This window comes from Alexandromys fortis, unplaced genomic scaffold, assembly GCF_014885135.2.
Source record: "Alexandromys fortis isolate MF-2015 unplaced genomic scaffold, M_Fortis_MF-2015_v1.1 scaffold_174, whole genome shotgun sequence".
Taxonomy (NCBI): Eukaryota; Metazoa; Chordata; class Mammalia; order Rodentia; family Cricetidae; genus Alexandromys; species Alexandromys fortis.
In genome coordinates this window covers 2,261,262-2,285,763 of record NW_026068063.1, presented here as the reverse complement: position 1 = coordinate 2,285,763, position 24,502 = coordinate 2,261,262, and the positions used below count along the sequence as shown (strand labels likewise).

Below are 24,502 nucleotides of genomic sequence, written 5' to 3'. Positions count from 1 at the left end.
CTTCAGGCTTGGGTTAGGAGCGTAGAGGGTGAGCTCATCTGGAATTATACATTGCCCTCCAGGAAAACCCTTTAACAAAACACAATGCTGATGGTAGGGGAAATCTTGTTGCCTGTTCTAGAAGGCTGACAATATCTCCCACAAGCCTCTACCACCAAACTTAAATGTTCCTGCTGCCCTGGGCACACTGCCAACTCTAAATCATGACCAAGAAGAGGAGTGGAGAGATGGCTCAGTGATTCTGAGCACTTGTTGCTCTTGCAGAGGACCAGGGTTTGGTTTCAGCACCCACAAAACAGTTCAAACCCATCTGTAATTCCAATTCCAGTGGATCTGATGCCCTCTTCTGGACTCTGAAGGCTCTACACACATGTAGTGCACAAAACATCCACACAGTTTCCAAAACGAAGAGGAAAATAAGAGAAAGGAAAAAGGGAGAAAGAGGAAGTTAAGACTTTTTAATTCAACCAGCGTATATACTTACAACTCACGTCTTCATATCTGGGTTCATTCTTACACTATGGTAAAAGTAAACCTCCAAACAGATCAGAGGGTTAGTTGAGGAATTTTCCTAGAATCAAGGATGTCGTCTTGAGTTTGTGCTGTCTTTGTCAGTCTTCCCGGCAATTAACTCTATTATGTAGTTACCCTATAACTATATCCTGTTATATTCTGAATGCTCTCTTACCTTCCAGAGGGTGGGAAGATATATAAGAAACGGCTGCTCAAGTGTGTAAAGAATCTCAAAGGTTAGTGAGACGCAGGGTGGACTTGGCCGGGTGTAGTGGCGCATGCCTATAATCCTCCTTGGGAAGCTGAGGCAGGAGGATTGTGATTCAAATCCTGCGTCTACGTAGCAAGTCCCTGTATCAAGGGGAGTAAAGTTCGTGTATAGTATTAGCTCTTCAAATGGCCCAGCTTTGCTTCCTGCCAATTTATTGATCCATCAACATGACTTGTAACTTGTTTCTCATGTTCGAATGCTTGAACTTTGAGAGACGTGGGTTAAGTATCCTACTGCTGTAGAAAAGCCTACCAGTTTTCTGGTTAGGTTTGTGTAGGCTGGCGGTTTCAACCCTAAGACGTTAGACTGGCCTTCTCCTCTGTTGATTACTCAGGGAGACTGGAGACCCCTGGATCGGTTGAAAGGGAATATCCTGTTTCTTTTTTATATACACTATGCAAACCACTGTCCTTTTCATTTTGTGTGTTTTGTTGTTTGTTGTGTTTTGTTCTGGGGGGATAGGACCTTATTCTGTAGCCAGGGCTGGCCTGAAATTCATTTTGTAGTACAGGCTGGCCTCCATTTGCAGCAATCCTCTTATGTCAGACAATTAAGTAACGGGGTACAAGAACATCCTGCCACACCTGGGTGCTATTTTTCTTTTAATTAGGAGACTATACTTTAAAATACCACCAGAGGCTGAAATAGGAGGATTTCAAGTTTGAAGCCATCCTGTAAAACTTAGCCTTACTCTATCTGAAAAAAAAAAGTTTTTAAGGACAAGATGGGGATATAATTTAGTGGTAGAGTGCTTGCCTAGCATATACAAGTCCCAGATTCAATTCTGCAGGAAAAAGAAAAACTACCAGAAAATTCTCCAACTTTAGAAGTGACCACTTCTCAAGAAAAATAACTACTTGGGAAGTAAGGACAGGGGCTGGAGACACGGATCAGTGACTAAAGAGCACTTACTGCCCTTGCAGAGGACCTAGGTTCAGTTCCCAGCACCCACATGTTGGTCACAACCATCCTTACCTCCAGTTCCAAGGGATCTGATGTCCTCTTCTGACCTCTGTGGGCACTACGCATGCACATAGTGTACATAAATACAAGCAGGAGAAATTCTCATATGCCTAAAATAAATCAATCTAATTGACATGCCAGTGTGGTTGAGGGAAACCCGATGGGGTCCTAACCTGAGGTGAAAAGCTATATAATTCATGACTACTGGCAGAGACTTTGTCTTTCCTAGGAATGAGTCCCCTAACTAGTTACCCAATACCAAGTGGTCAGTCCCTCAAAACTCTGTGTGTGTACAATACTAAATGAACTCAGTAGTTTATATTTATATATTTAGTCATATATATGTAAAAATAGTTAAAGAATAAATGACAATGAATTTGAGAGGGAAATATGGAAAGGGTTGTAAGGAGAAAGAGGATAGAGGAATTTATATAACTATATTTTCATTTTTTAATATTCTTAAAGTTTGTAAAATGTCAGGCAGTGCCTGTTTGATTCCCAGCATTCACACTAAAAAAAAAGGCAAAAGTCTCCTTGTCTTCCACAAATGGAACCTTCTGTTAAAGACAAATCTGTGTACACATGAATGCTTGTTTCCCCGCTTTTTCTGCTGTTAGCAGGTGTATCTGACTCTTGGACATGTATGCAGTAACAGTTTCCTTGGGCTCTAGTGCTTAACTTCCCCGGAGGAGTTTTTTGATGCGTGAGCACGATCAGTTTTTTTCACCCATAAGAATCAATTCCCACAATCTCATCCCATACCCTTCTTTCTCAAGGGACACAGATCAAAATAAAAAAAGTAGAATCTTTCTTGGAAAACCTGGGAATTAAGATGAAAGATGAGGAACTTGAAGAACTAATGGCCCAGCTACCATCTGAGGGTGAGTATTGCAGACATCACCCTGTGTGTCAGAGAAATACAGCCCTTCAGTGAACAATGGTTCTCTGCCCTGTTCCTCCTCTTGGCCATTTCAGTGTCGTCATATAGATCAGGGGTTTTAACCTTACTGTGCCATGACCTGTTTCTACATCTTCTATAACAGTGCTCTTCTAAGTAAACAAAAAGAAGCAGGGGATTACAAAGAAACAAGTCATACTAAAATACAGTTTATCAAAACATTCAAATTACAAATTGGTTAATACTTTTTAAAGCAGGTCAAATTGTTGTCACTTTAGGATAGAGATGGGCATAAACAACATTTCAACATATTTGCAACAGTAACACTGGCATGAGCCCTGGGTGACAAAGTTACAGATTTCTGTTCTTTGTGGTTTTCTGCGCACAGTAACAATCAAATGCTAAGTTTCAGTTAGTAGGTAGTGGAAATACGTATATATTTTTTCTCATTCAAGTTCAAGAAATCCCTGAATTCTATCAGTACATGAACACCAAGCCAAGAACCCCTGCTAGCCATCCTGCCCTCCTGCTCCCTGACTTCTCTGTAAGCAGAGCTCTGACAGAGCAACAACAGAGGCTGTATGGAACAAAGTGAAACAGGGAGATAGCTCAGTGGCTGGAGAGGTGGGTCAGCAGTTAATGCCTGCTGCTCTTGTGGAAGATCCGCGTTCGATTCCCAGCACCCATGAAGGGCAGCTCACAACTGTCCAGAATCCCAACTCCGAGGGCACCAAACACCTCTGATGTCTGTAGACACCTGCTCATGTGCGCATATNGCCAGCCCTCTACCACCTTGCAGCTTTCCTAGCACGGGGGGGGGGGGGGGGGGGGGAGGCAGATGTCCTCTACTGGAGAGTGCATCAGACAGGTGCCAGGCATGGAGGGTCCACAGTCTGGAGCTCTCTGGGGACAGATAGAGCCCATGAGGATATGTTGTGTCAATAGATACTATCTGTCCCATTTTTCCTTCTCCTTTGCCTATGGAGTTAATCTAGCAAGTAATTTAAAATATTTGCTCAAATTGTAATTCTCCTGTCTCAGCTTCTCTAATGCTGAGAGGAGGCATGTGGTAACATGCCTGGCAGGTAACTATTTTTAATATTATCCTTTTATATGGCCTGCCATTTGGTTAAACATATAGGTCTGCCTCATGGGCAGAAAAAGGGGAGGCTATAGTGGAATAATAATAATAAAAAAAAAACAAGAAGAAAGCCAAAGAGAAAAATGTGTGTATAACACGCCTTACCAGTTGCCATGTGTGACAACTAAAGTTTCAGACTTAGCACGTTGAGAGCAGTCCTTCTGCCGTTATTTGAGGGTGAAACAGATTTCTAGGTAAGTCATATGTTCATGGCCAGAGATGTAGCTTAGTGGTAAACTGCTCTCCTCACTTGTACAAGGCAGAGAGAGAGAATATTACAGTTTTCTCATCCCTCTCCTTGTGTCTCACCATGTCTTACAGAGGATGGAACCATCTATAAGAAAAGATTACTGAGCGGTGTGGTGCCCATCAAAGGTACGAGTCCCGGGAACGGGACCTGCAGTTCCTGCCTTCACATTTACTGACTGGAGTCTTGCTGTTCCATGATCCCGCGAGTTTGCTGACTCTGGCTCCAGCCTCAGAACTCAGCTACGGCTTACAGCACAGCACCCCTCTTTTGGCTTACAGCACGGCACCCCTCTTTTGGCTTACAGCACGGCACCCCTCTTGTGGTTTGCTGTAGCTGAGGAAGGCGTTGTTAGTCCTGTGTCACTGTAGCAGACCTGAGGATCTTTCAGTTACAAGGTTCTCTCTTTACAGTTTATCTTCAGCTGTGATCACATCAACTGAGACTTGGACCTTAGTGAGGATCCTTTTCTCTCCCCAGCTCCAATGGTGACCAATCTGGGTTGTAAAATAGCCAGCATCTCACTGTCCCCCGGTATTGAATCCATGGTCTTTAAGATCCATAGCATTTTTTAAGGATTTATTTTTTTAAATTATGTGCCGTGTATGTGGGTATATGCACGTGTGTGCAGGAGCCCATAGAGTCCAGAAAAGAGTCACCTCCCCCTGGAATTGCAGTTACAAGTGACTGTGAGCTGCATGATGTGTGTGCTGGGAACCAAACTGCAGTCTTCTGGGAGAGCAGAATGTGCTATGAACCACGGAGCCCCACTCTCAATATCCTTAAAGCTGTCATCTTCCACTCAGGGAATCCCTTGCTTTACTTCCCTCTCCTTATTTCTTAAGGGAAAAAAGTCCACTACTCTAAGCTGCCACTCATTTTGAAGGCTGCAGAATTTGAACTTGAGAAGGAAGACTGTGAGGACCTGATGAATCATCTGCCTTTGGATGGTGAGTATTTCACACACCACTGTGTTGGAGGAAATGCTGCTTGGTGGTTCTGGCCGCCCAGCTAGCTTAGACCCAAAATAATCACACAGAAACTGTATTAATTAAATCACTGCTTGGCCCATGAGCTCTAGCTTCTTATTGGCTATCTCTTATATTAATTTAACCCATTTCTATTAATCTGTGTATCCCCATATGGCAGTGGCTTACTGGCAAAGTTTTGGCATGTCTGACTCTGGTGGCAGCTCCATGGAGACTCTCTGGCACCGCCCTTCTTTCTCCCAGCAAACAGCCTAGCTTTCCCTGATAGTTCTGTTCTTCCCTGCCATAGGCTCAAAGCAGTTCTTTATTCATTAACCAATAAAAGCAACACACAGACAGAAGGAGCTTCCACACCACCACTGTCACCAGGGCTTCTGTGTAAGGCCGTATAAGCATTTAGAAAGAAAGAAAGAAAGAAAGAAAGAAAAAGAAAGAAAGAAAGAAAGAAAGAAAGAAAGAAAGAAAGAAAGAAAGAAAGGAGGAAAGAGAAAGAGAAAACAAAGGCAGTCTCTTCAGAAAGTTTACGAAACATTTGGCTGTGTTCATGTCGTCTATGCAGCCAGTTAACAAGCACGCTTCACCCCTACTTCATCTTTTCTTTCGCATGTTTACCTATTTCTCTTTGATTTGTCCAGTGCTGTAGCCCACATGCTTTAAATTCATGGCCGTCCTCCGGAATGCTGGGATTACTGGCCTAAACGTATAGACCTACTTCTAATGATCATTAATGCTTTTATAAGATCAATTCTGCCAAACAGGAATGTCAAAGAGGCAAAACCAGTGTAATCCATCAGGAAGGAAATGAGAGATGAGCCCAGGGTCTTCATGGGACTGTTCTGTAATTCAGACCCAGGACCAGTGTCTAGAGGGACAGAATGGCAGCCTAGCTCAGAATGGTGTTCAGTGATGGTTGATGTCTTAAAGGCCCAGCTCCTCCTTTTTTGCTTCTTCTTGAGCTAAAATAGTTAATAATAGAAATCATGAAAGATGGCTGAATCCAACTCTTTACAACAAGTATGCATTGTAATTTTTCCAACTGGATTGTCTTTTCTTACAGAAAATGAAATGGTTGATTTAAATGTGTTAATAAATGAAGCAAAAGCTTTTACTGGTAAGTAGTTCTAGTTAAAAGGCATTCACTATTAACTAAGGCCTTAATATTTTATAGAAAAAATACTGTCTTCAAGCATTAGTTTTCTTTTGAGGCTACTACTGACATGCTAAATTAGCTCTCCTACAAAATTAAGAGTTGAATATTTGTTTCACAATCTTATATTTGATTTGGGCTTTGTTTGTATAGGATGTGAGTCTCTCTCTCTCTCACTCTCACTCGCGGGGGGGGGGGGGGGATTCAGGAAACATTACTGGGAAATTAGACCTGCTGTCTAAACAGCCAAAACATAAAGGAGTACTATTCAATCTCAAGGTGGGGTTTGATTTGTATCTGGAATGTGAGCTTTCCCTTCTCTTGAATTAAAGGATAAGTTCACCTTCTTAATAAAGGACACATTCACATGCCCCTTGAACTTATGTAGCTTAACGACTTTTCTTGAGATTTCAATCCTATAACAGGATTGTACCGCATAAATAATTTAAATACTTTTTCCATGATCTAAAACCACCCAGGCTTGGGGCATAGCTTAGTCCAGAAAGAACTTACAGGAGGACCTGAGAGTTAATCCCAGAACCCACAGAAAAAAACTGGACTTGGTGACATCAACTTGTAATCCAAGTGCTAAGAATGCAGAGCCAGCAAATCCCTGGAGTCACTGACAGTCAGCATCGCCTACTCAGCAAGCCCTACCTCCCAGTGAGAAACCCGTCTCAAAATAAATAAATAAATAAATAAATAAATAAATAAATAAATAAATAAATGTGGACACCTCCTGAGGATCAAAGGCTGACCTCTGGCCTCCACATGCACATGTGCGCAGAAGTGCTTGCATAGCCATACACACAGTAAGTAAATAAAATCGTTCATTCATTGCTAAAATTCTTACCTGTTAACAATCTACATCTTTCTAAAGGGAAGAAGGTTGGAGTCGATAATGTAAAGCATGTGCTGAGGAAAGTGGGGCTGGTGCTCCCCAACAAAGCATACAAGGATCTGCAGAGATTCCTGGCAGTTTATGGTGCGTACCGAGGTCACTCCTTCAGGCTTGGGTTAGGAGCGTAGAGGGTGAGCTCATCTGGAATTATACATTGCCCTCCAGGAAAACCCTTTAACAAAACACAATGCTGATGGTAGGGGAAATCTTGTTGCCTGTTCTAGAAGGCTGACAATATCTCCCACAAGCCTCTACCACCAAACTTAAATGTTCCTGCTGCCCTGGGCACACTGCCAACTCTAAATCATGACCAAGAAGAGGAGTGGAGAGATGGCTCAGTGATTCTGAGCACTTGTTGCTCTTGCAGAGGACCAGGGTTTGGTTTCAGCACCCACAAAACAGTTCAAACCCATCTGTAATTCCAATTCCAGTGGATCTGATGCCCTCTTCTGGACTCTGAAGGCTCTACACACATGTAGTGCACAAAACATCCACACAGTTTCCAAAACGAAGAGGAAAATAAGAGAAAGGAAAAAGGGAGAAAGAGGAAGTTAAGACTTTTTAATTCAACCAGCGTATATACTTACAACTCACGTCTTCATATCTGGGTTCATTCTTACACTATGGTAAAAGTAAACCTCCAAACAGATCAGAGGGTTAGTTGAGGAATTTTCCTAGAATCAAGGATGTCGTCTTGAGTTTGTGCTGTCTTTGTCAGTCTTCCCGGCAATTAACTCTATTATGTAGTTACCCTATAACTATATCCTGTTATATTCTGAATGCTCTCTTACCTTCCAGAGGGTGGGAAGATATATAAGAAACGGCTGCTCAAGTGTGTAAAGAATCTCAAAGGTTAGTGAGACGCAGGGTGGACTTGGCCGGGTGTAGTGGCGCATGCCTATAATCCTCCTTGGGAAGCTGAGGCAGGAGGATTGTGATTCAAATCCTGCGTCTACGTAGCAAGTCCCTGTATCAAGGGGAGTAAAGTTCGTGTATAGTATTAGCTCTTCAAATGGCCCAGCTTTGCTTCCTGCCAATTTATTGATCCATCAACATGACTTGTAACTTGTTTCTCATGTTCGAATGCTTGAACTTTGAGAGACGTGGGTTAAGTATCCTACTGCTGTAGAAAAGCCTACCAGTTTTCTGGTTAGGTTTGTGTAGGCTGGCGGTTTCAACCCTAAGACGTTAGACTGGCCTTCTCCTCTGTTGATTACTCAGGGAGACTGGAGACCCCTGGATCGGTTGAAAGGGAATATCCTGTTTCTTTTTTATATACACTATGCAAACCACTGTCCTTTTCATTTTGTGTGTTTTGTTGTTTGTTGTGTTTTGTTCTGGGGGGATAGGACCTTATTCTGTAGCCAGGGCTGGCCTGAAATTCATTTTGTAGTACAGGCTGGCCTCCATTTGCAGCAATCCTCTTATGTCAGACAATTAAGTAACGGGGTACAAGAACATCCTGCCACACCTGGGTGCTATTTTTCTTTTAATTAGGAGACTATACTTTAAAATACCACCAGAGGCTGAAATAGGAGGATTTCAAGTTTGAAGCCATCCTGTAAAACTTAGCCTTACTCTATCTGAAAAAAAAAAGTTTTTAAGGACAAGATGGGGATATAATTTAGTGGTAGAGTGCTTGCCTAGCATATACAAGTCCCAGATTCAATTCTGCAGGAAAAAGAAAAACTACCAGAAAATTCTCCAACTTTAGAAGTGACCACTTCTCAAGAAAAATAACTACTTGGGAAGTAAGGACAGGGGCTGGAGACACGGATCAGTGACTAAAGAGCACTTACTGCCCTTGCAGAGGACCTAGGTTCAGTTCCCAGCACCCACATGTTGGTCACAACCATCCTTACCTCCAGTTCCAAGGGATCTGATGTCCTCTTCTGACCTCTGTGGGCACTACGCATGCACATAGTGTACATAAATACAAGCAGGAGAAATTCTCATATGCCTAAAATAAATCAATCTAATTGACATGCCAGTGTGGTTGAGGGAAACCCGATGGGGTCCTAACCTGAGGTGAAAAGCTATATAATTCATGACTACTGGCAGAGACTTTGTCTTTCCTAGGAATGAGTCCCCTAACTAGTTACCCAATACCAAGTGGTCAGTCCCTCAAAACTCTGTGTGTGTACAATACTAAATGAACTCAGTAGTTTATATTTATATATTTAGTCATATATATGTAAAAATAGTTAAAGAATAAATGACAATGAATTTGAGAGGGAAATATGGAAAGGGTTGTAAGGAGAAAGAGGATAGAGGAATTTATATAACTATATTTTCATTTTTTAATATTCTTAAAGTTTGTAAAATGTCAGGCAGTGCCTGTTTGATTCCCAGCATTCACACTAAAAAAAAAGGCAAAAGTCTCCTTGTCTTCCACAAATGGAACCTTCTGTTAAAGACAAATCTGTGTACACATGAATGCTTGTTTCCCCGCTTTTTCTGCTGTTAGCAGGTGTATCTGACTCTTGGACATGTATGCAGTAACAGTTTCCTTGGGCTCTAGTGCTTAACTTCCCCGGAGGAGTTTTTTGATGCGTGAGCACGATCAGTTTTTTTCACCCATAAGAATCAATTCCCACAATCTCATCCCATACCCTTCTTTCTCAAGGGACACAGATCAAAATAAAAAAAGTAGAATCTTTCTTGGAAAACCTGGGAATTAAGATGAAAGATGAGGAACTTGAAGAACTAATGGCCCAGCTACCATCTGAGGGTGAGTATTGCAGACATCACCCTGTGTGTCAGAGAAATACAGCCCTTCAGTGAACAATGGTTCTCTGCCCTGTTCCTCCTCTTGGCCATTTCAGTGTCGTCATATAGATCAGGGGTTTTAACCTTACTGTGCCATGACCTGTTTCTACATCTTCTATAACAGTGCTCTTCTAAGTAAACAAAAAGAAGCAGGGGATTACAAAGAAACAAGTCATACTAAAATACAGTTTATCAAAACATTCAAATTACAAATTGGTTAATACTTTTTAAAGCAGGTCAAATTGTTGTCACTTTAGGATAGAGATGGGCATAAACAACATTTCAACATATTTGCAACAGTAACACTGGCATGAGCCCTGGGTGACAAAGTTACAGATTTCTGTTCTTTGTGGTTTTCTGCGCACAGTAACAATCAAATGCTAAGTTTCAGTTAGTAGGTAGTGGAAATACGTATATATTTTTTCTCATTCAAGTTCAAGAAATCCCTGAATTCTATCAGTACATGAACACCAAGCCAAGAACCCCTGCTAGCCATCCTGCCCTCCTGCTCCCTGACTTCTCTGTAAGCAGAGCTCTGACAGAGCAACAACAGAGGCTGTATGGAACAAAGTGAAACAGGGAGATAGCTCAGTGGCTGGAGAGGTGGGTCAGCAGTTAATGCCTGCTGCTCTTGTGGAAGATCCGCGTTCGATTCCCAGCACCCATGAAGGGCAGCTCACAACTGTCCAGAATCCCAACTCCGAGGGCACCAAACACCTCTGATGTCTGTAGACACCTGCTCATGTGCGCATATCCACACAGAGACACATCACACACAATCAAAACCTGCATACACATGCAGGCCCATATGCAATGAGATAAAAATCTGCCTGCTTCCCTGAAATGATGCAGATGGAAACACAGCTCTGAGCAGGAGTGTGACACTGTTAATTAGGAAACAGCATCATGCAGTCCAAACCCAGCGGACTCTCCGAAGAGAGCCTTTCCCGCCCTCCTTGCCTGAAGCATTCCTAGCTTCCATAAATTTTTATTCCAGGGTCCTGTTTCATTTTTGATAGTGAAAATTATCCCTTTTGTTTGTACGTTCATTGTTTGTCTTCCTCACTAGATTGTACACTAGGAACTCATCCTCTTTCTTGAGGATGCTTCCTTTAACACCCACAAGTCCTCACAAAGTACCCAGCACAAGGAAGGTACTCTGTATTTGCTGAGGGACCGACAAAATGAAAATCTGTTAAGGTCATATTCTCCTTATACATAACGATGCTAAGTCATTTCTTTGCTGAGATGTTTCTGGTGGTCTCTGAAGTAAAGGAAAAACAAAGATACTATAATTATTCATTTCACAGTATAAACTGTCTATGTTCCAAGATAGCACTATCTTGGATAAATCCATAAAATTCTAAAGAAAACTAGAAAAAAATCACTGAATTCTTAGGTTCTTCATAATTTCAGAAGGTAATGGAGTGTAACTTTTATGAATATTAGAAACATGGAATCATCTTCCCTAATTTACAGGTAACAGAACAGTGGATGTAAATGAACTGATCGATGTCGTCAGTTATATCAAGGGTAAGTGTCAAGCCATGATAGGAAACACTTATAAATAACATGTTAAGTACTTAGCAATTAATGCTGGGCAAGTATCTTTCCCATTCACAAAGGTTGCTGCACCACTGCTTGGCAAGTTTACAGTCTTTTATATGGCATCTTTTCACTTCTGTGGATTCACTGACTTCAGGTAAACCATAACATGTATTTATACGATCCTTACAGTATTGTGTGAAATTTTCACTGAAAATTCCCAATGTAGAATCAGATGTTTATCATCAAAGGAAATCAGAGCAGGAACCTGGAGGCAGGAACTGATGCAGAGGCTATGGAGGGGTGCTGCTTACTGGCTTGCTCCTCATAACTTGCTCACGAGCCCAGGGATGGCACCATCCACAATGGGCCGGCCCCACCCCCTATCAATTACTAATTTAAAAAAATGCCTTGTAGCTGGATCTTATGTAGGTATTTTCTCAATTTATATTTCCTTCCTTCAGATAAATCTAGTTGTGTGTCATGTTGACCTAAGAAGAGCAAGCTCAGATATCAAAACACAAAGAACCAGCCACACCCTTTACCCCAGAGAACCCCCTCCTAGAAAAGTATCCTACAGGAGGACTTTACTGGATGAAATTTAAAATCCTATTTCAAGATTTTTGTTCTCATACTAAGTAATAAGGGAACTATAATAAGTTAGAAATATCTAAGTGTATATAAGAGAAGCACTATACAAACCATTATGTAGTAAGAGAACCAGAAACTTGAGACCAGCCTGAGCTTCATCAAGACTTTTTCAAAAAAAAAAAAAAAATACAACATTAGTTAAGTGGGATAGCATGAATGAAAACACTAACTATAAAGATTATATAGAGTATTCTCTTTACTGTATTTATACTAAAACTGGAAGAGTACACAGGTTAGTGTGGCCTCTACACAAGGATCATACACAAATTCATGAAGTAGTCCATACTTTTCAAGATATATAAAGAACTGCAAAAAAAAAAAAAAAAAAAACACAAACACATAAGCTAGGTATGGTGATGCATGCCTTTGGCCCCAGCACAGGGGAGGCCAAGGCAGGTGGATCTCTGAGTTCAAGGCCAGCCTGGTCTTCAGAGCGAGTTCCAGGACAACCAAAGCCACACAGAGAAACCCCCTCTCAAATAACCAAAACAGTAAATAAACACCTAAAATACAGTTTACCCAGTTAATAAATAGTACATTGAATAAAACAGTTCTCAAAAAGGAAATGCAAACAGCCAATACATGCTTTAAAAGGTCCTCAGCATCCTTAACTAGCATAGCTATGCAGAGAGTTTGGGTATAGAGTTTATTTAGTGGGTTATGGAGAAGGAAAGGAGGGGGAGAAGGTGGGAAGAGGAGGGAGGGAGAAGAGAGAGGGGCAGAAGTTGCCTCTCCAGAAGAAGGGGAGATAGAAATGGGGGGGGGACCAGAGAGGAGGTCGAAGGGGAAGTTGGGAGTGGGACAAGGTACATAGGAGGGAGAGAGAGAGAGAGAGAGAGAGAGAGAGAGAGAGAGAGAAGACCTGAGAGGAGGTAGGGCTGTGGAAGGGGGTGTTGGGAATGGGGCTTGTCTCTTAAAGGGACAGGATACCAAAGTGAAAGACCAGGCCAGCAGATTACAACAGTACCTTAAAAAATATTTATAAGGAAATTATTTTAGGTTGAAAAAGCAAACACAAGCCAAGCATGGTGACACACATCTATAATTTCAGCACTCAGGAAACTGAGGCAGGAGAATCACAAATTTGAGATCAGCCTGGTCTTCATAGTAAGATAAAGTACAAAATTACATTTACATTAGATTTCCACATCAAATAAATAGTCATTATCAAAGACTAGAAAGAAAAACTGAGAAATGTTTTCTCATAGGGTAATGGGATTTTTGCCCCTCCCACCCCTTATAATAGCCTTTAGTGTGGTGAAATCTCTTATAGTTAATAGGAAAAGCTTTATTCCTTCTGCTGAAATGAGATGAGTTGTTGGAATGCATAGCAACCAAAGAAGTAAATTACAGGCAAATATAATTACTAAATAAAAATTAAAGTTTCCACTGGTGTGTATTCCCAGGTACAATGATATATACCGCTAGTCCCAATCTCCTTAGGAAACTGAGGCAAGAAGACTGCATGTTTGACGCCAGCCTGGGCCACATAGGCAGCATGAGCAACACAGGGAGGCCTTGTCAAGAAGAAGGGAGGCTGGTGTATAGAGAAAACCATATTCAAGTGAGGAAGAGGAGGAAGGAAATGTTACTAAAGCCTTGCTTATAGCTGGTCTGGTGCAGGTTCTGCACAGTCCTCGGGGTTTCCAATCCTGGAGTCTGTCCTTCGTCTCCTCCTGCAAAGCAGAACTATAGATGCAGGATTTCCCAGTGCTCCTTGTCACGGTCCACGTACGCACGGACAGCACTTACCATCCTCTGTAAGAATTGTTTCTATAACTGCACCCCATCTCTCCTCCTTCCTAAGGAGAAACCATTGACAGCCAGAACTTGGAAAAGTTCCTGGCAAACGAGGGGATCGAGCTCACCGAGGACGAGATGAAGGACCTGATGCCTTACCTGGAATTTGACGGTGAGGTTTCTGCCTGGGAGGTGGTGTCTCCTTGAAAGTGCACGTTCACAGCCAGTATAGATGATCCTCAGAAATGATCTTTTCTGTATCACCTAAAGCACTTGAGTGTGTGTGTGTGAATGACCTTCTGTCTTAGTTAGGATTGCTCCTGCTGTGACAAAACACCGTGACCGAAAGGCAAGCTGGGAGGAAAGGGTTTATTCAGTTCACACTTGCACATCACTGTTCATCGCTGAAGGAAGTCAGAACAGGAGCTCAAACGGGGTGGGAACCTGGAGGCAGGAACTGATACAGCAGCCATGGAGGCATGCTGCTTACTGGCTTGCTCCTGTGATTGCTCAGTCTGCTTTCTTATAGCAGGACCAGGAGCCCAGGGATGGCATCACCCAGTGGTCCGGGCCCGCCCTCATCATCCACCAATTAAGAAAATGCCCTACAGCCAGATCTTATGGAGGCATTTTCTCAATTAAGATTCCCTCTTTTCAGATAACTCTAGCTTGTGTGTCAAGTTGACATGAGACCAGCCAGCACATCTTGTTGAAATGCAGGCTTGGTTTCAGGTCTAGAGTGAAGCCTTGCATGTCTAACAAGCTCCAATGTGGCACCAGTGTTCCTGGTCCATCGGCCACATCTTGACTGCCGAAGATCTAACAAGGAAAGAGACTATGCCTGTGCTTTCCTTTAGAAATCCCCAAGTAAAACCAACAAGTCCGGGGTGGGGGGGGGAGGCACAATTCTAACCCAAAAGGGAAGTACAAAAATAGGAGTGAGGAGGCTCTGGAGAAGCAGGGTTTGGGCTGATTGATGATTTACTTTCTGAGATGCAGGTCAGTGATGGGGCACTCACCTAGCGTCATGTGCAAGGCCCTGGGTTTGAATTCTAGCACCATCAAAATAAACAAATAAAAGCCAGGTGTGGTGCTGTGCCTCTTTAATCCTAGTACTCAGGAAGCAGAGGCAGGTGGATTTCTGTGGGTTCAAGGCTAGCCTGACTACAGAATGAGCTCCAGGACACCCAGGGCTACACAGAGAAAACCCTGTCTTGGAAAAACAAAATGACTATATATATTTATTTATATTTATATAAAGCTACAGCAAAGCCAACGTGCTCCTCAGCCTTCTCCTCCACGGCTTCCGTCCTGTTCTGCGGCAAACCACGGAGCCATGATTCTCTAAAGCCGCGTTGTTCCTGCTTTTGTCCTTTCGCTTCACCACCACTTTGTCTGGAATGTTCCCCCTCTACTCCATCCCCACCCACAGTGCACTCACGAAATCCTGCTTGACTGACCCATGCTCCCTTTTGTGTTCTCTGATTCCTAGTGCACCATTCACCCCTCAACCAAACAGCACCGTTTCTTCTCTAAATTCTGATAGGATTTTGTTAGAGACAGAATATATCCCTTTTTATACACTGCTGGCATCTCCCAACAGATTTTAAAGTTCTTAAAAGAAAAAGTCCAATATCAAATGCTCAGAATACAAAAAGGAATGAATCACAGACTTGTCCTCAAAGAGCTTTGGGTCCAGTAGAGGAGGAAGCACATAAAATAATGTGATATATAATGTGATAAATATATGCAGAGGAACATATGGCTAAGATTGAAGTTTTTTGGGGGAAAGACTGGCTTACCAAGTTGCAGGGCACCTTTCCAGTCAGAGACAGACCGTGTCCTCACTATTGTAAAGCACATTTGTGATGGTTCTCAAAAAAGACTTCCAGGTCACCAAAAATGAATAAAGTGTGGAGGTAGAAGAGCTAATTGGGAAAAGGAAAGGATTAGCAGAAGTTAGATGGGGAGAAAAGATTATCAGGGATGACTAGAGCCATACATGGAAGACGATGATATGATGGAACCCACTGTCGGGTTCTAACATGTGTAACTAATATATGCTGGTAAAGGTCGGGTGGTGGTGGCGCACACCTTTAATCCCAGCCCTCAGGAAGCAGAGGCAGGCCGATCTCTGTGAGTTCGAGGCCAACCTAGTCTTTTTAAAAAGACTTGTCAGAACAAAGAGCAGGTCCTTCCCTCCTTATTGTAACATTTGAGCATATGCCAACATATTTTTCTTTATATCTACACTTTTACCTATCTCATAGGTAACATATATATTATATACATATTATATCTATATCTGTGCTTTCCAGTGAGATGGCTCAGCCACAAGGGCGCTTGCTGCCAAGCCTGACAACCTGAGTTTGATCCCCAGAACACACATGGTGGAAGGAGAGAACCAACTCCTACAAGTTGTCCTCTGATCTCCATGTGCATGCCGTGGTACTCATGCATGCATACGGGGGTGCATGAATGCATGCACGTGCACACACACACAGATGTTATAAAAATTAAATATATATCTATTATCATCTGTTGGGAAAAGATACTTGTAGATTTGAGGCAGACTCTGTGGACAGTGCTGCTTCCCCACTTATGCCCTATAATTTTGAACCCCGTTCCTTCGGCTGTGAAAGAGGAGTGGCACTGAGGAAGGAGAACTACATGTCTCCTGCAGAAGTCATTATCGGCCTCACCAGCCTCAGCTGAGAGAAAGGCTCACCCAGATTCCAAAGCAAATGCATACAAGTTCAGCCTAGTACTTTCTGTGGGAGGCCAGGGGCGCTTGAGGTGACAGGAAATCATGTAATAGGTTGTTTTAAATAATTTCACAAATTTTGATTAACCTTACTAAGTTTTTATGTGGCTGCCTCTGTGTCTGAATCAAATGTTTTACAGGAAACGGGAAGGTTACCATCCGATCCATAATGGAGGGCCTGAGGAAGTTTAAACGTGAGTGAAAACTTACTTAAGTGCAATTTGAAATTGATAATCTGATGGCATATATTAATTTTCATATGTGTTTTCTTGGTTGTAAAAGTTCCCCTCTGCTAGTCACCTTCAGGGCTGTACACAGCGTTGACTCTTAACCTTGTCTTCCAGCCAAAGGAATGATGAATCTGCACAAGCTGTTAAGAACTGCCAGCAGCATGAACGGTAGGTTACAGCTTTAGCTCTGCCGGATTTTCCATTCCTGTCTGTCAGCTTGTTTCCATCCGCTAGTCAGTAAGATGCCTCTGCATTATCCTTCCAACTATTTCTCTAAGTTCCTCTGGCCGCGGCAGTCCATATTACACTGTATCACATTGCGAATCAGACATCTCAAATTGTTTTCTCGTGTATTCAGTGATATTTTAATTACATTATGACATCTTCAGTATCACCGCATAGTTTATAATGTAGCTGGTTCTGACTCTAGTCTTAAGGGAAGCAATTCAGTTGTTTGTTGAGCTTTTGTGTCCGTACCAGTACAGCAAAAGAGGTGAATTTAGATCCAGTCAGGGTAGCACACAGCTTTAACCCCAGCACTCAGGAGACAGCAGCAGGAGGAGCTCTAAGTTAGAGGCTAACCTGGTCTACAAAATGAGTTCCAGGATGACCAGGGCTACACAGAGAAAACCCTATCGAGAGAGAGAGAGAGAGAGAGAGAGAGAGAGAGAGAGAGAGAGAGAGAAAGACATGAGCAGCAAGATGGTTCAGTGGGTAAAGGCACTTGCCACCAAGCCTGTGTTTGTTTATCCCCAGGACCCACATGCTGGAGCAAGGTGGAATGGCTCAGCAGTTAAGAGCACTGGCTGCTCTTCCACAGGGCCGGGTTCACTCCCAGCACCCTCATGGCACAACTGTCTGTAACTCCAGTGCAGGGACTCTGAAGCCTCTTCTGGCCTCCGAGGGCATGCATGTGGTGCGCAGACATACATGCAGTCAAAACACCCATCTACTTAAAATTAAATTAAACAAACAAATGAAGTTTGTCCTCTACCTTCCACACACCCGCTGTGGCACATGCAAGCACAGATACACGCACAACAAATGTAACAAAATTTTAAAGCTTTTTAAATGATAACATGGTTGAAGATGCAGAGAGAATAAAGAGAATGACGCCCTCACTAAACTGGCTAGATAATTGAGAAATTGGGCAGCTGGATTATTACCATTGTTGAACTAATTGAAGTATACATGCTCAAATATTACCAAAAGAAAAATATTATAATCACATATGCATGTATGCATATAACAGTAGTGGATGGAAAAGGAGGCCATGAATTTCAAAGAGAACAAGGAGGGGGAAATGATGTGATTATATTATACTGTCAAAAGAAAATTATCAAAATCACAATATTTAGTAGGATGTAGAACATAGGCTAGATTATTTAATATTATAATTTGCTATAAAATTGGTGCTAGAAACATTTTCTTTGTTTTAAAGAATTATTTCATGTGTAAAGATGTTTTCCTGCATGTGCACCATGAGTGTGCAATGCTCCCAGAGGCCAGAAGAAGGTGTCGGAACTCCCGTAGGACTGGAGTTAGAGATGATTGTAAGCCAGCATGTGGGTGCTGGGAATCAAACCTGGATCATCTGGAAGAGCAGCCAGCACTCTTAACCACTGAGCCATCTCTCCAGCCCCCTAGCATTTTTTTAATCGTTTTTCCAAGAATAAATCAAGCACTTGAGAGGCAGAGACAGGCAAAGCTCTCTTTGAGGTCAGCCTGGTCTACAGAGTGAGTTCCAGGGCAGCCAGGGTTAAATTTAGATAGGACCCTATTAAAAATCGGTGAGTAAAAGTTGATACGTGAGGAGTGGGTGGTGGTCCATGCATCCATAGCAGTCAGAAGGGAAGGCAGGGCAAGTGTCCATCAGTGGATGGATGGGGAAACGAACTGTGGTACTCACAGGGGTTACCATTCAGCTTTTTAGAAGAAGGAAACTGCAAGCCACACCACAACACAGATGAACCTCAAGAGTATTATGAATGAAATAAGCCAATCACTCACACACACACACACACACACACACACACACACTACTATATTATTCTACATATAGGAGATGTCTAGAGTGGTCAGGTTCACAGATGTAGAATGTAGGGTGGTCATGAGGAGTTGGAAGGAGGGGAGAGAGAGATGTTATGTAATAAACACAGTGTTGGCTGTGTAAGATGAAAACATTCAGTAGCTGGTATAGTTAACAGCACTGAACCATATACTTAAGAACTGTTGATCTGGAGCAGGGGCGTGGCTCTGTGGTAGACAGAGCACTTGCCAGCCTGCAGGAGACCCTGGTGTTGGTCCCCAGCACACACAAAAATAGAAGTGAGGGAGTTGCTTCTATACAATACAGATCTTACCACTATTGATAAATAACAATCAGGAGCTTTTACTTCTATTAGGCACTGGCCCATGCCTGCAGTCCTACACGCTTGTGAGGCACTGGCCTATGCCTGTAGTCTTACATGCTTGTGAGGCACTGGCCCACGCCTGCAGTCCTACACGCTTGTGAGGCTGGGGCAGGAGAATTTTGAGCTCAGGAATTTGAAGCCAGCCTAGGAAAACATAATGAGGTTCTCTCTCTCTCTCAAAAAAAAAAAAAAAAAAAAAAAAAAAAAAAAACACAGTTTAGGGCTGGGTGATGGCTCAGCGGATAAAAGCTCACGCGATACTGTTTGATTGCCAGAACCCACATGGTGGCCCACAGCCATCTATAAATCCAGTTCCAGGGAGTCCAATGCCCCCTTCTGGCCTCTCTGAGCACTAAGCACACACACATGTATACAGACACACAGGCAGGCAAAACACCTAGACACATAAAATAATTTTTAAGTTATTTTTAAAATAATAAAATAGGGGATGGAGAGATGACTCCATTAGGAACACTCATTTGTTGCAAAGGACCCAGGTTCAATTCCCAGCACCCACATGGAGGCTCACCACCTCCTTAGATACCAAGTATGTGTGTAACTGGAGACTGCTCATGCATTTTCCAGCCACCCAGACCTGAATAATCACACAGAAACTTTATTAATTACAACACTGCTCAAGCCTATTAGCTCAGGCTTGTTATTAACTAACTCTTACATCTTAAATTAACCCATTTCTATTAATCTGTGTATTACCATGAGGCTGTGGCCTACTGGAAGGATCCAGCATGTCCTTCTCCTTCGGCAGCTACATGGCATCTCCTTGACTCCACCTACTCTCTCTATATATCTCTTACAGACTGGCTATATTCTGCCAAGGCATATCTGAAGCAGCTTCTTTATTAGCCAATGGTAATAAAACATATCCATAGCATGCAGAGAGGAAAACCCACATCATATGTAATACACAGATATACATATAGACAAAACACTCATTCACATAAAGTAGTAAAAATAAATCTAAAAAATTAATAAAAATAAATCTTCAAAAAGAAATCAGGCCAGGCAATGATGGTGCACACCTTTAATCCCAGCACTTGGAAGGCAGAGGCAGGCAGATCTCGGTGAGTTCAAAGCCAACCTGGTCTATAGAGCAAGTTCCAGGACAGGCTCCAAAGCTACAGAAAAACCCTGTTGTGAAATAAATAGATAGATAGATAAATAAATAAATAAATAAATAAATAAATAAATAAATAAATAGAAACCAAAGTTTTACGTCTTGCCAGCTCCACCCAATAGGAACTGACATTATCCCCCTATTTAAAAATAGGAAGCCCTTAATATATGTTGAATTAATTTAGAAATTAAACCTTCCTCCTCTTTCTCTGTGTTCCTGTGTTCCTGACCAGAATAGGAGAGAAGTTTGAGAAACTTGGTGAAGCTGTTATCCTCATATTGAAGCGTTCAGACCTAGAGCAGGGAACTAGAATTACTACCGCTGAGTAAACCTGAAGCCTTTGGAGCAGTCTGAGCCTGTGTTCATCCACGGTGGATTGATTACAGGTCCTCCTGGCCCTGTGCTGGAGTGGTTGTTGTTGTTGGCTTGTTTGGGGGGAGCTTTTGGTTTGGTTTGTTTGGTTTGGTTTTGGTTTTTGGAGAGGAGGTCTTACTTTGTAGCCCTGGCTGGCCTCGAACTTTCTAGGTAAACCAGACAGGCTTTGAACTAACAGAGATCTTCCTGACTCCGCCTCCCAAGTGCTGGAATTAAAGGCATGTGCCACCACTGACTTCGAGGGTTTAAAGGCTATAAGAAAAGTCAGAACATAAATATTATGATTTCTGCTGAGTTGTCAATTGGTTTTCCTTTTAGTTTTTCAAACAGAATCTGAAACTTACAGTCCTACTGCTTCAGCCTTCCAAGTACTAAGATTATAGGCACACATCACCATACCTGGCCATGTTAATTGCTCTATTTAGCTCGCTTTTCCCACTGTTAAAGAATGCAAGCGGGCTGGAGAGATGGCTCAGCAGTTAAGAGCACTCAGTGCTCTTCCAGAGAACCCGAGTTCAAGTCCCAACATCCACATCAGGTGGTTCTCAACTGCCTGTAACTCCAGCTCCAGATAACCCCATGCCTCTGGCCTCTGTGGATACCAGGCCTCATATGCATAGACACATACATATACACATAGGTCTAAATAATTAATTTTAAAATTATAAGCACGAGAATTTTTGCTCCCTTTCTAAACTTAAAAAAAATAATGAAATTATTTTTAATTACTCCTCAATCAAGGGACCTGGGTAAAATACTTTTCTTAAGTAAGTTTCAGCACTAAAGAAAATATACCATATAATTTGAGGCCAAAAAAATCCTCTTCTCTATGGTCTCAACAGGCTTAAATTGCTATAAGTCTGTAATTCGTTTCCTTGTGTGCCACTGGGGTACCGAGTGAACCCCACTGAGCACACATTTGCCCTAACCCTGGGAGGAGCCCTCAGGCCATCTTCTCCCTGAGTCCAGGCCTGAGCAGTGAATGAGGTCACAGCTGTATGAGGGAACAAACCCTTTATTGGATTCTTGATCTGAAGGCTTAGATGGTTGTTGGTTGCTAATGATTGGTTAGTAGCACAGCTCAAAAGTAGGTAAATGTCAGAATTTTGTCTGATTCTAGACTGAGTTCTTTAAAAAAAGTATATCTGTCAACTATATAAGAGATTGGAAGTATTTTTAAATAATGATTATTTTGCGCCGTGGGGACAATTTCCCAGCACCTTTCAAGAGCCTAAATTGTTGAGCGTCTCTGAGGCTCCCAGCTTCCTGGTAGGTTCTAGATCCTGAACACGGTGGAATGGAGTTGTTTAGAAACAGCTGCCCTTTGGGTTCTGAGGCAGTGACCTGGGAGGAAGGAACTCTAACCAAACATTCTGGAACTTTTTTTCCTGATTTAACAGTACTGGCTGATTCATCATTCCCAAGCTAGCAAGCAGCCCTGTCTGCTTGTCAGCGAGCTTCCTGCTATACACTAGAGTTGGGAAAGCTAACTGGAGGATAAAAACCCAAAGGGGACGACTGCCTCCCAGCCCCTGGTCTGCAGGCCGCTTCTCCAGCCATGCAGAAGAAAGGGAGGACTAGGAGAGCCACAGTATCCAGAGTCTGTGCAAGAGCCTATCGTCTCTGCTCATATAAGAAAGCAGTGGACAGGGATGTGGGTGGGAGAAGGAAAGCCTCAGAAAATGTATTCACTACGTGGTAGGTGTTCTAAGTCTGAAATAAGCAGGAAGGCTTTAACGCTTTCTTCTTTGCCAGTTGTGGCAGGAAATAAATTTCAGATTAAATTTTGTCCTTAATTTTTCCTATATATTTTTACGTGCTTTGTATCATATACTATTTTTTAATTAGTTAAGGTATATAATTTGATGATTTTTGATGTGTATACAATGTAAAATAATTTCTGCAATCAAACAAGCATACGAGTCACCATAGTTATTATGGAGCAGAAGCACCCAGGCAAATTTCGAAACTCTGTAAACTGGTTCTACCTAGTCACGGTGTTATCTGTTGGGGTGGTTTTTGCTCTTTAGGCTTTTTGGAGAGCCAGCCACACAGCTCCCAAATAAATCACACATGGAGGCGTATTCTTACTTATGAATGCTCTGCCTTAGCGTGGCTCGTTTCTAGCCACTTTTTCTTATCTAATTGTCCTGACTACCTTTGCCTTTGGGCTTTTATCTTTCTCTATTTCTGTGTACTTTACTTCTTATTCCGTGACTGGCTGGGTGGCCGGCTGACTGGGGGGCTGGGGGGCTGGGAGGCTGACCCCTAATGTCCTCCTCTCCTTATTCTCTCATTGCTCCTCATTCTCATTCTCAATTCTCCTTTTGTTTATACTCTGCCTGCCAGTCCTGCCTGCCCTTGCTCCTGCCTCACTGTTGGCCGTTCATCTCTTTATTAGACCATCAAGTGTTTTAGGAAAAAAAACAAATCACAGCTTCACAGAGTTAAGCAAATGCAGTGTTAACAAAAGTCACGCCAGGCGGTGGTAGCACACGCCTATAATCCCAGCTCTTGGAGGCAGAGGCAGAGACAGGAGGATCTATGTGAGTTCAAGTCCAGCCTGGTCTACAAGAGCTAGTTCTGGGACAGGTACCAAAGCTATAGAGAAACCTTGTCTCAAATAAAAACAAGTCAGACACCTGAGAATAATATTGCCTGGCAGTTAGCTTTAGGTCTTCACAAGCTACTCATCTGGCACACTGAGGATCTGTGCTCCTTACCACGCCCCCTTCCCACCATTCTGTGCTTCTGTGGGTTTGACTATTTTGGATTCTACGCGCAAGCGAGAAAATATTTCTCTTTGTGTGCCCTACTTATTTTGCTTAGCATTTATTTAGGTTTCTTAAGACTTACAATTTTTACTTTTGTGTATACATACATACATACAGATGCCCGTGCAGGCCAGAAGAGGGTTCTGAATCCTTTGGGACTGGACTATACAGATGGTTGTGAGCACAGCCCTGTGGGTGCAGGGAATCTGGGGCCTCTGGCAAGAGCAGTAAAAGCTCTTAACCACAGAGCCATCTCTCCAGCCCCAGTGTTTATTTTTATATAAGATCAAAGAAACATTATTTGAAAGGAAGAACCGTGACAAATTTTGCTTATAGATCTTCCTACAGACCTCTCCACACAGCCCTCCAATTTCTCATGCAATGCTAGCTTGGATTTACATACGATGCCATGCTTTGAAATCCTAGACTTTTTAACCTCAGGCTTTGCTCGGGAAAGCTGGGAAAGAATACAAAGAAACAATTGTATTAATAGAGATGGTGGCACCTGCCTGCAGATCTAGTGCTGGGAAGGTTCACTCAGGAAGGGGAAAAAGGAATAAATGGATGGATGGATGGATGGATGGATGGATGGATGGATGGACGGAGATTCTGTGGATTCATCCTTTCCTGTATCTTCTGAATTCCAGAAAGAGTCTCTGGCCCCATGGCAGTTTCAGGAATTAAATCAACACTGAAGCTGAAGCCCCTCAAAGCACCCGCCTTTCACAAAAGGTAGGTAATAAAATATGAGGAGATTACGCAAAGTTTTCAGGTAATGACTATACAGATCACATACAGAAACTACGCTAAGAAAATTAGAATATTCTATTCTGTGGTGAAGTTCCTTAGAACATCTAAATTAAGGAGATGTTTCTATTGTATTTATTTTGTATGTGTGCTCACATGCACACACCACAACATGTATACAGAGATCAGAGGGCAGCTTGCAGGAGTCAGCTCTCCCCATCCACTCCATGGGTCCCAGGAATCGAATTCAGACCCTCGGACTTGGCAGCAAGCACCTTCCCGCTGAAC

General features: G+C 42.5%; 1 protein-coding gene across 6 annotated transcripts in view; it reads left to right on the top strand.

Annotated features, from left to right (window-relative positions):
- The window catches only part of Efcab3 (EF-hand calcium binding domain 3), a 46,951-nt gene that overhangs the window by 4,729 nt on the left and 17,720 nt on the right, over positions 1 to 24,502 (top strand). The window contains exons 1-11 of one of the 6 annotated variants that reach the window (XM_050120440.1): positions 4,114 to 4,161; positions 4,879 to 4,983; positions 6,080 to 6,133; positions 7,050 to 7,154; positions 7,869 to 7,922; positions 9,697 to 9,801; positions 11,319 to 11,372; positions 13,843 to 13,947; positions 16,680 to 16,733; positions 16,884 to 16,937; positions 24,115 to 24,199. In XM_050120440.1, coding sequence (XP_049976397.1) covers positions 4,962 to 4,983; positions 6,080 to 6,133; positions 7,050 to 7,154; positions 7,869 to 7,922; positions 9,697 to 9,801; positions 11,319 to 11,372; positions 13,843 to 13,947; positions 16,680 to 16,733; positions 16,884 to 16,937; positions 24,115 to 24,199 — 692 coding nt within the window. In that variant the 5' untranslated portion in view covers positions 4,114 to 4,161; positions 4,879 to 4,961. Of the gene's footprint in view, positions 1 to 2,586; positions 2,629 to 4,113; positions 4,162 to 4,878; positions 4,984 to 6,079; positions 6,134 to 7,049; positions 7,155 to 7,868; positions 7,923 to 9,696; positions 9,802 to 11,318; positions 11,373 to 13,842; positions 13,948 to 16,679; positions 16,734 to 16,883; positions 16,938 to 24,114; positions 24,200 to 24,502 lie in introns of those variants that run through there. The other 5 variants (XM_050120439.1, XM_050120437.1, XM_050120436.1 and 2 more) reach the window with 5 other exon arrangements.